The sequence below is a fragment of the Mytilus galloprovincialis genome, chromosome 8 (assembly GCF_965363235.1).
Source record: "Mytilus galloprovincialis chromosome 8, xbMytGall1.hap1.1, whole genome shotgun sequence".
In the NCBI taxonomy this organism is placed as follows: domain Eukaryota; kingdom Metazoa; phylum Mollusca; class Bivalvia; order Mytilida; family Mytilidae; genus Mytilus; species Mytilus galloprovincialis.
Window position 1 is genome coordinate 38,660,831 of NC_134845.1, and position 12,143 is coordinate 38,672,973.

General features: G+C 31.4%; 1 protein-coding gene across 1 annotated transcript; it reads right to left on the reverse strand.

The window, feature by feature from the left end:
• Positions 1 to 3,332: 3,332 nt before the first annotated feature.
• LOC143041883 (uncharacterized) lies at positions 3,333 to 12,139 on the reverse strand. The gene is made up of 6 exons (XM_076214019.1): positions 12,073 to 12,139; positions 8,258 to 8,396; positions 7,019 to 7,128; positions 5,693 to 5,813; positions 4,778 to 4,980; positions 3,333 to 4,306 (listed from the first exon to the last, which is right to left on the reverse strand). Exons 2-6 carry the CDS (start codon positions 8,394 to 8,396, stop codon positions 4,088 to 4,090), a joined length of 792 nt encoding a protein of 263 aa, XP_076070134.1. The 5' UTR covers positions 12,073 to 12,139; the 3' UTR covers positions 3,333 to 4,087.
• Between the last annotated feature and the right edge of the window lie 4 nt (positions 12,140 to 12,143).

Consider the following 12,143-nt stretch of genomic DNA (forward strand, 5'->3'; position numbering starts at 1 on the left):
TATTTGTAGATATTACTCTGCTGAACATATTTGCTGATGACAGCTTATCTTTATCATTAATACTATTCAAAACAATAACCAAAATCTCCTTAAAATTACCAATTTAGTGGCAGCAACCCATAAGTTTTGAGATTCAGGGCTGTAAGAGCTTTACCTTTTGAACACATTTACCCCATGTCAGATTTGCTCTAACTGCTTTGGTTTTTGAAATTAAGCCAAAAACTACATTTTCCCCCTATGTTCTATTTTTACCCATGGCGGCCATGTTTTTTTTTGAAGAAACAGAAAATAAAACACAAACTTAATTCTAGTCACTCTAAGAATCATTTAGCTCAAGTTTGGATGGAATTGGTTCAGTGGTTTCAGAGGAGAAGATTTTTTAAAGTTAAAAAACATGATAAAAAAATTGTGTAAAATTGTCCTTAAAGGGCAATAACTCTTTGAGGGGTCAATTGACAATTTTGGTCATTAAACTTATTTGAAGATCTTACTTTGCTGAACATATTTGCTCTTTACAGTTTATCGTTATCATTAATATTATTCAAGATAATAACCAAAAACTGCAAAATTTCCTTAAAATTACCAATTTAGTGGCAGCAACCCAACAATTGGTTATTACACTTTAGCCCCTTGTCAGATTTGCTCTAACTGCTTTGGTTTTTGAGATATAAGCCAAAAACTACATCTTACCCCTATGTTCTATTTTTAGCCATGGGGGCCATGTTTTTTGAAGAAACAGAAAATAAAACAGACTTTATTCTAGATACCTTAAGGATCATTCAGTCTAATTTTGGTTGCAATTGGTTCAGCAGTTTTAGAGAAGAAGATGTTTGAAATAGTTTACACCAGACGGACAACGACAACGACAAGTGATGGCTAAAGCTCACTGTTCCTTTGGAACGGTAAGCTAAAAACACCAGGAATCAGACGGTCACACAATATGTCAAAGAAAGGATTTCAGTTATTAACATTTAAAAATAATAATGAGTATATGCATAGGTCTTGACCTTAGAAGTATGGTCCAAATGGATCCAGAAAATATATACTGTCTATGCATCCCTTTATGTTCAATGGGCATTTTTCAAAACATTGTGCAGAAATTGTTTCAATGAAAGAAAGAAATGACATGAGTACTATATGGTTTGTTCTTTCCAGTATTAAAATATCTAAAAAAAAAAAAAAGGTATTAAAATGCTAAAGTTAATGCACTTAATTTACCAATTGTATTAGATCCTTTATATTCTTGCTGCATTGTATCAATTTTATGTAAAATTCCAGGGGGGTTTCTTTAGTTTCGTACAAGTTGATCTTTATAGTGTGCCTTTCAAAGTACTTATAGTTCTAGACTAAAATTATGTCATTAACAGCTCATCTTACATATTTGCTTATATTAAGTGCAACAAAACTACCAAATACAACCAGAACTGCCTGCAGAGTAGGACAGATTCCCTCTCTTCCACTATTTGCTTGTCCCAAAATATATATTTTTTAAGTTATAACCAGCATACTAATGTAGATATTAATTCTCATATACAAGGTTGATTACAGAATGGTAAGACATTTTCTAATTTCAGGACACAAAATTCTAGAAAAATTGAAACAGGATGATTCCTATATACTTCCTTGAACAGTGTTTTCAGAGAAAATAATAACAGAAATGGCAGCATGACAAAATGTATCTGATTGTGCTGGTAAACAGGTTAAAACTGAACTGAAACAAATTTCCTGATCATGCTGATTTGCAGAAATCATTGTTCCGTTGAAACAATAAATGATCAGTCATATATGTTTGATCAGAAATAGATTGTCTGTTTGTTTAAATTTCATTACTTTTTAATGAAAAGTTACTATAACCACTGTGTATCATCAGTACACCGGATATAGGTACTAAGCAAGCAAGCATGATCGATTTTGACCTTCCACGGTAATGAAAATCTTTGTTTTGCTTTATCAATATTCAATGTATACTTCTCAACATTTGAAATTCCTGCTCCCAAATAATTTTTGCATCAATTTTTTCCTATTCATTAAACAACTTTGATATTCTAATAAGAAAAATTAACTTGTACATGCGCATATAGTTGTGAATGTCAACACCAACTTTCAATTTCGATACAGTTCTTGAGACATTTACATGTTTTATCTGAAAGAAACCTAATACAGGGCAAGAGTAATAGTTACCAATCATAAACCTACCTGTGATTACTCATTCCTTGAAACTTTTTGGGTAATAAACGAGAATGAAAATAAAATTTTTGTGTACGGTGAACAACAACTTAACTATGCACCGTACATAAGGATTTATGTGGTCAGCTAAACACCGTACACAACGATTCTTTAGGGATCAAATATCGAAAAATAACATATGTATGAAAGATTTCAATGCCAATTATTGAAACAGCTATACTTATTTAACACTTATATACAGTCAAAAATATACCGTTTATAAAGATTTGTAAAATTTAGTATCCTATTTTACCGACAACACTAAAGTGGGATAATACTTTCTAATGTGTTCAGGTTTTAATACGCCCTTAGGCTCATGTAGAATGTGAAATAAAACTCACGAAATAATTTAGATATAAACCTTTTAAAAATTATTATCCATACACAATAAAAAAATATTACTGTAACTGCATAAAGTAAGAAACAAATGTATTGTTACCATCCGATAACGGTCGGTCGGTCGGTCTTTCATTTGATCACTCCTGACACCCCTCGGTGTGTTCTACGACAAGAAAAACCTTAAAATATGCATTATCTATAACACACATTGACCTTCTATCAGAAAAAGAGTTGCAATGAATATAGAATTATATCGGATGAGACGAGGGCCAACTTTTTTGACAAGTATTTGCACATGCTTTTTCAATGTTTTAGTAATCCCTCTTGTTTTGGGAAAATAATGAGACATCTGTATATAAATCATCAACCTACGACCAAATTATTTCTTAAAACAGCAATTATGTTTAGATTGAAGTACACATTGATATTATGTAAACACAACAAAGATTTTCGTTACCGTGTAAGATGAAAATCGCTCACGCCCGCTTGGTTAGTACCTTTATCCGCTGTACGATGATACACGGTGATAACATTAAAACGGTAAGTTATAGATAAAAAGAGGGATTGTTGTAAAAAATACATGATATCACATTTGGAGGCCAGGAAATGCAAAGTAAGGCATAAAAGTTTCATCTTCACACTAGATGTCCACTAATATGTACCTTGATTTGATATTATATTCTTCAGTAGTTATAACATGATTGAACAACTCCTCCATTTTTTCAGTTTGAACAGGATCATGGCAGTTTATCAACATAACATATATATAATAGCTTTGATAATTTATTCTAATAACAAAATACAACAAACTTGTGCATTGCAATTTTTTCGGACACTGCTAACCTAGCTGCCTTAGCTTCATCTAACATGTCTTATTTGTAAGGCAGACATTTTTTACATATTGGGATTTCATACAAAATAATATATAACAGTTGTTTATTTCATTTTTAAAAAGTACTAGTATTAATTGCTGTAATATTCATGTTAAATATCCTACATGAGTATTTGGATAGATGAAAACTCAATAATCATACTAAGTAGGAAATCTTAGTAAGAATGAACAGATATTTAACTATTTGAGTCAAAATATCTTAGCTAGTAATCTCAATGTTAAACAAGACATTAAGCTTAAAATAGATTTATTCTATTGAACATGTTAAAATATCTCTTTTACCCATCATAACTACATGTATAAAAGATATTATGAGTAGAAATAATTGTCATTATAATTGTATTTTCTCATCAAAATTGGAATAAAAAGCCATGGTCTTTTAGACCAATCAAGATTATTTATAGATTAACTTGATCTCACAACTTTGACAATTTCTTCATAAGATTCATTTTTAATGTTATAACATCTTTATTATTGGTAAAATGTTTATCACTTTGTGACATCATTTATAATTTGGTTGCTGGAATCTGTGATGCACACAATAGCGTTTGCTCAGCAGCATCTGCCTGCTTAGCTAGCTACTGTTTATAAATTTGCGTGGTTCTTTCACATTGAATTTTCACTATCACTTCATGTCCATGCCTGTGAAAAACTTTGTAATAATTCAATCATGCTGTCATCGTCTGCATCTCTAGCTTCGTCCATTATTGTTACTCCATCAGCATTTCTTATGTTCTTATCTGCCCCTGATTTCAGTAACAATTTCATACTATCTTCATCATTGTTCCCATAGGCATGCCATAATGGCGTCCAACCATCCTTATCTGGAGCATTAATGTCACAGTTGTTCTGAAGGAAATACAAGGTATACAATTAGTTAATCATACATAATAGGTATAACCAAACATAAATAAAGTACACATATTTCTCTCTGCACAGTGAACCAATGAATGGTAACATAACCACAATGATTGTATATATGATGTTAATACAATGTACCAAATTGTGTATTCAACTTTTCCATGAAACATTGTAAAGGAAGTTGTTTAAATGTTTGCAATTCAGTGGGTTTTTTTTATCTGTCTGTTTTATTTGCTTATTATTCATTATTTTATCATACATGAGACCTTTATTTTTCTCTTTTGTCATAATGTTTGGGCCTTAGCTTACTTTACAGTATGGACATTGCTCATTGTTGAAGGCTGTACTGTGACATACTGTTGTTCACATCTACATCATTTAGGATCGTGTGACTTATGTTACTTGTAAGTATATCTGTGATTGTATATAAAAAAAGATATTTTAAAAAAGTCTTAATACCTTTAACAGTAATTTAACAACATCAAACTGTTCTGCAGCAGTAGCAGCTATTAATGGTGTATGCTGTTCCCCTTTCTCACATGGCATGTTGACATTAGCTCGAGCATTCAATAATGTTTGTATTAATCCATTGTGTCCTTCTTTAGAGGCTATGTACAGTGGTGTTGCTCCTTCATTGTTCACTGAATTTACAGCAGCACCTCCTAAACATAGAATACATGTTATAATACAATTGTGATTAATATAATACATTAAATAGCCTTTTACCAATCAGTCATGAATGTAACAACTTTTAATTCAGGTAAATTGTAAAGTAAAAATATGAAGGAAAATTACCAAATAGATATAGGAAGATGTGGTGTGAGTGCCAATGAGACAACTCTCCATACAAATAACAATTTAAAAAGTAAACCATTATAGGTTAAAGTACGGCCTTCAACACGGAGCCTTAGCTCACACCGAACAACAAGCTATAAAGGGCCCCAAAATTACTAGTGTAAAACCATTCAAACGGGAAAACCAACGGTCTAATCTATATAAACAAAACGAGAAACGAGAAACACGTATATATTACATAAACAAACGACAACTACTGTACATCAGATTCCTGACTTAGGAAAGCACAGTTAAAATAAGACAATTGGAGATGTGGAGCAAATGTGCATGAGAAGGACATCTCATTTAATCTTTAACAGTAGAGAGGTGTCAACACAAAATGCAAAGCCTTTTTAAAACCGTCCAAATTAGAATAAATTTAGCAAATCATTAATTATCATTGTACATGTAGTGGACTGGTTAAAACATTAAGCTCTAGATTGAAAAGTCAATATTTCTCGTCACCTTAATGATTTTTTTTTAGTAAAAACAAAGCCCCAACAAACACATTCTATTGATGAAAAGATATTTGTTCCTTACCATTTATGAGAGTTTGCAGAAGTTCTTTGTATGACTTCTCAGCTGCTACACAAATTGCCAAATTACCAGTTGATAAGGGCTCATCTGGCTTAACTCCCTTTGATATCAATGCTCCTACAATCTAAACAGAATTAATGGATAAATGATTAATGTGGGACAAATATTAGGAAGACAGCAACCCAACAACACAAAAAGAAGAAAATAAAAGTCAATATACATTCTTCAAATATGGATAGGTGTCTATACAATGTGCCATGTCCTACATTTGAAAGTACATAGTGAGGAACTGTTAAATTTGGAACCTATAATACCATACACCTTTTTAATATTTACTGTATTTTATACTTCAAATTTAATTGTTCAGCGTTTGTTCACTTGTGTTAAATATAATATGTCTTTTGATTGAGTTAAGCCATTTCGATTGGTATTTTATAGTGTGTTTTTCTATGTTGTGATGTTATACTATTGTTCCAGATAAGGGAAAAGGTTGGTCCTATTAAAATGTTTAAAGCCACTGCACTGGACCTGTCCTAAATATAAAATAGTAATCTGATGTTCAGAAGTTGTCGTTCGTTAATGTGGTTCATAATTGTTTCTTGTTTCTCTATTTTTTTAAAATAGATTAGACCGTTGGTTTTCTTGTTTAAATGGGTTAAAACTAGTTATTTTGGGGCCCTTTATAGCTTGCTGTTCAGTGTGAGTCAAGGCTCCGTGTTAAAACTGTACTTTGACATTTAATGGTTTACTTTTAAAAATTGTGACTTGGATGGAGAGTTGTCTCATTGACACTCATACCATATATTCTTAAACCTTTAAAAGAAAAATAACCATAGCAAATAATAGTCTACAATTGAGAGGATGTGGCATGGGATTCTATTTTGACTTTTATATTAATTCATTTGTTTCCATGATAAAAAAGCTTCTGTTTGTTAAATGCATGCACTTTGTGTTGCTGATTAAAAAAAATAATAGTTTGGACATAGCTTGAACTCTTTGAATTTTAATGAAAATTTATGCTAGTATATAAACATCATAAAAAGAAAGCTGATACCTTACTTTTTAAAACAACAACCTATTTTCTATCTAGTCATTTCATTTTTAAACTATGATTCATTGTGATAATGGAAAAAAAAAATTCACTGCACACAGGGGACATATTTTGGCCTTATCAAAACATTTCCTTTAAATCCAATTAAAGTTACTGAGATATTATAGTAATTGCTCTATTGATGAATCATATCCTTATTACTGTATAGTGCCCTCCTATGTTCAGACTTTCCATGCTGTATGTTATTATTTTCAAAATACAATGTACATGTACTTTACCTTTGATAAATTTCTGTTGACAGCATCTTCAAATGGTGTAACACTGTGTCTGTCATGGAAATTATAATCACATCCTTTCTCTATTAAAAACACTCCAATATCTTCATTACCTTTGAAACAAACATATAAATAAATATATCAAATTTTACGGATACATGTACTCCGAAAAAAAATAAGTTGTAGGGAAATTCTAACTTTGTTCATGATTTTCTGCAAAAAAGCTTATTTGCATAAAAAAATTGTAATAATATTCATAATATTGTAAGCAATCAGGTTTGTAGTAAAAACAATGTTAACTTTGTATCAACTTAACCGATTCAAAATGATGAAAGAATGTTTGTTTTCTACTTAATACGATCAAGATGTCAACAACTGCCAAATTCTGAGTTCATTCTGTAATATGATTGAATGTGTATAAAAAGTATGCCAAACAAATTCATTGAACACAATGTTTTGTATTGTTTTTTGCTTACTGTATATTTAGAAATGTTTGTGATGATTTTAATGTGTTAAAAATTCAACAGGAAATGTTCTGTTGAGATTCCTGTTTGCTCAATGCTAAGTTTTCTGTGTACAATAATATTATCAGATTATCTGGACTACGGTATTGCTTATGTGTTGGTTTTTTTTGTCTTTGTTGTTTCATGTATTTTTTTTGCTGTATTGGGTATTATTACATTTCTAATTTTTTATGTGTGTCTGTCATAATTTATCACTTATGTAAATTGAATTCTTTTAAATTACAAATTTTTCATATTTCAACAGAACAGCCTCTCTGGCATCAGTGTACAGTGTTTAGAGCTAAAGTGTGGGAGCACTTGATTTCAATTGATAACAGGGTCAAATCAAAGACATTTATGCTTCTCCGCTAAGCACACATGTACAGTATTAAGGAAAAAGAGCAAAGACATGCATGGTCAACTCGGACTCAAAATAATGTCTCTGGGTATGGCGATATGTTTTTTGTGAAATGTTTACTTGTGAACTAGCACATAAAAATCTCTGACTCCGTGTTTGTGTACAAGAAAGGTTTTGTATTCCTATTACATAAACATGCTCTTGTCTTCAATATCATTTAATTTGCTATCAAAAGTTTTAAATCGGCCATCCAACATCATCCTATTCTAATCAAAACTGTCTGATACAAGCTAACTTTTAAAATAAAGACTATTTACATGATTTATAGGTTTATACTTTTATATAATTTACTGTAAGTTTTACTTTTTTTAATATGAATACCTTCCTGAATTGCTACTTGTAATGGTGTCCATCCGTAAAATAAACAATTGATATCAACTCCAGCTCCCAAAAGCTCTCCAAGTTTTTCTTTGTCATTTTCTCTAACAGAAAGATGTAAATGTTGTTCTCCACTTGCCATCTGAAAAATATATATACATTGTAGGCTGGTACCTTTACATGGGAGTCAAGACAATACACCTTGAAAATCTGTCCCGGTTGACCCAAGAATCTGGTTACCACAATTTCTCGAGATAAGCATAACTACATGAACTACATGTAATTAATATCCCAAGGACCAATTGATTTTCCAGAAAATATGGTGTTTTACTGCTTTGACTAGTATACATGTATTTTTTATGCCCCAACTATGATAGTAAAGAGGCATTATGTTTTCTGGTCTGTGGCTCCGTTCGTTCGTCTGTTTCTCCTGCTTCAGGTTAAAGTTTTTGGTCAAGGTAGTTTTTGATGAAGCTGAAGTCCTATCAACTTGAAACTTAGTTCACTTGTTGCTTATGATAGGATTTTTCTTATTTCAAAGCCAAATTAGACTTTTGACCCCCATTTTACGGTCCACTTAACATAGAAAATGAAAGTGGGAGTTTCAGGTTAAAGTTTTTGGTCAAGGTAGTTTTTGATGAAATTGAAGTCCAATCAACTTGAAACGTACATATAGTACATATATGTTCCCTATCATGCCAGTGGTCTCGCTAGCCCAAAATAGAAGGGCGCAGCGCCCTGGGTGCCCTCAGCCGCGCCCTGGGTGCCTTCATCTGCGCCCTTCTGCCCTGACGTCTTTTTCCAAAATTATCTTGTGCCGTTTTGGTAAAATTTTGTTTCATCGATTTCTGATCTCCAAGTTAATTACATATATGACACCTGTGTGATTGCCCCCAGGTTAATCATGTCATTACAATCAATTACAATGATAGACTTCAAAGGTGTTAATAACTAGGTAATTTAATTAGGACAATGTATCTTTTTGTCATACTTTTGATGAATGTGTCAGCGAGTGTGTTTAGCTTGGGTCGGCATTTTCGATCTCCAAGTCACAATGGAAGAGCGTATATAAATGAAGACTTTCATGACTTTAGAATTAAATTTAAGTCATCAAAATAAAACTATGCCTTTACAGAAATGCCTTCCATCTCAACTTCTGGCGACAAGCACAGTTTTTAATTAACCCAAACCACAGGCGCTTGGGTCTATGATACAGATTTTTTTTTAATTTTTTTTTTTTATTAAAATATTCAATTTTCTATATTTATAATACATATCTATCACTTCTGTGCATGTCTCATCAGTTTCGAGCGATTTAAACGACCCAGAGAAAATACCAAATTTTACTATCCATATTTGTTTCTTAGTATGGATAGTAAAATTTGGTATTTTCTCTGGGTCGTTTAAATCGCTCGAAACTAGGTGAGACATGCACAGAAGTGATAGATATGTATTATAAATATAAAAAATTGAATATTTTAATAAAAAAAAAAAATAAAAAAAAAATCTGTATCATAGACCCAAGCGCCTGTGACCCAAACGTGGTGGAAATTGATTTTGGAGTTACTTCCCCTGTTTTAGCTTATTACAAATTTGTGCTCTAAAAATATTATCTAGTATCAAAAAAAGGAATAAATGACCAATTGAATATATAATAACATAATAATGTTACCTTAAAGATATTAACTGTCTTTGAACATATTAAAAAATATATATTGCAATTTCTACTTGATAATTATACTTTTAGCAATCCATGTTCTAAACATTGATAAATTAGTAATGCTCTCAGTTGCAGGTTATATGATGTATTAAAAGCTATAATTCCTATATAGATAAAAAAAAAACAAAAAAAAACACACATATTTTTTTGATGATGGGAAGAGTGAAGTTAAACTGTAAAAACATAATATGTTGATGAAGATGTACTATATCATTCATAACTACACAAACAATGAAATAAAGACTATAGTTGAAAAGCACCTTTATTTAAAAAAAAAAAACCATATACAGTAAAAAAAAAGAAAAAAAAAAGAGATTCGTTAACTCCTGATACACACACAAACGTAGACAAAAAAATGAGCAGTGCCTTTTCTTATCATAAAAAGTGCCCTGCCCTCCACTGGCACCCTGCCCCTTTTGATTTCTAGCTAGAGCACTGCATGCCTATACTAATCTTTCTAATTTTAATGCTATATTAGATTTTTACCCAATTTCAAGGTCCATGGAACATGGAAAATGATAGTGCAAGTGGGGCATCCGTGTACTTTGGACACATTCTTCTTTCAACATGGAATTTGCAGACAAAACATGCTAATCTATTTCTTGAAGTAAAATTGTACTTTTATTGAGTAAACACTACTTACCACGTGCTTACATGACTGATGCCCTGTCCCTGTGCCACAACGGTATCGGGATCGTTCGCTCTGATTACACTTTCGCCCTAGGTTCGTTCGCACTGAGTTTCTTCGCCCTGATAGTCCGTTCGCCCTGGGTTCGTTCACCCTATTTTCACGTATGATATGTATATGATACATTAATGAACGAGATATATATATATATATATATATATTACAATTTATGTATCCATTAAAATTAAATACAAAATATTTGCCAAATTTATATTAATTTAAACATTACATTTTAATTTATAATTACTTTTAATTACTGTTGATTGAATTAAGATAGCTGATAAGGTATAATTTAAATCTTTGATCATGTTGATATCACTGATTGTTATATGTTGATGGATTAATAATGAAATAACATGTTTCTCAAATAATTACATTAGATGTATGTTTCATTAAAATACTTTATTCTGATTAGATAACTGCACATAAGGTGTTATTCCGTTATAAGCAGTTGCATTGCTCAAAACAACTTTTCATTCATGATAACACGTGGTCCAACAATAAAGTGCACAGGTGAATTAAATAAAAAAAATTATATAATTCGTGTATTCATGATCATAGCTAAAAAAAGCTTCCGCGTTTCATACAAAATGTACTTCGATCAACGCTTTTACACCCAAATAAATTTACAAAAAGAATCATTCAATTCTTAAATAATCAGCTTGGATGGGTAAAAACACTGATGTATAAATTGTTAGGCATGAAAGGGTAACTATTTTCGCAGCTTGGCTTCTTTGATATCAAGTGTGTTTTGACAAACTTCAACATATATGAATCATATATTCAATTACATACAAATAATTTAGTTTTCAGTTGTTTTACATTTAAAAATACAATGTAGTGCTGAAATTCTGAGAAACTTATTTCCTAGTAAGGTAATAACATACAGATACAAACTTAGTCCTCAATACCTTAATAAAGTCACAATATCTTGTAGAAATTTAGAACCCAGTAGGAGCTAGCTATAGACAACATAATACAATATTCGGCGAAATTGTAGACTGACTTCAACATATTCAATTATATACACACAATGCAACACTATATTAAAAAATAAAATCAGAGCCAACGGACTCAGGGCGAACCGGTATAAGGGCGAACCGTAATCAGGGCGGACGGACCCGGATTCTGCCACAACATTGCACAAAAGAAAAGTGAGTGTTATATGGTGTTACAAGTCCAAATGTAGAAGATTCATGTGTTTAATGTTGAGATAACCAAATAGCGATGAGGCCTATTGTGATTATGACACCTCTATCCCATAAGAGTGAATGAATATTATAACTTTGAAAACTTCAAAAAGTTTTCAAGATTGACAAGAACCTGCAACTTTATGGCTAGAAATATGTTACCTTTCTAAGTTTCTTAGCTAACTGTGAACAGGCTATCTAATTAGATTGACGTAATTACTTTGGATTTGTTTCTTTGTTGTATTCCTTGTTTGATTAAGAAAATTTTTACAAAAGTAACAGGATTTGAAG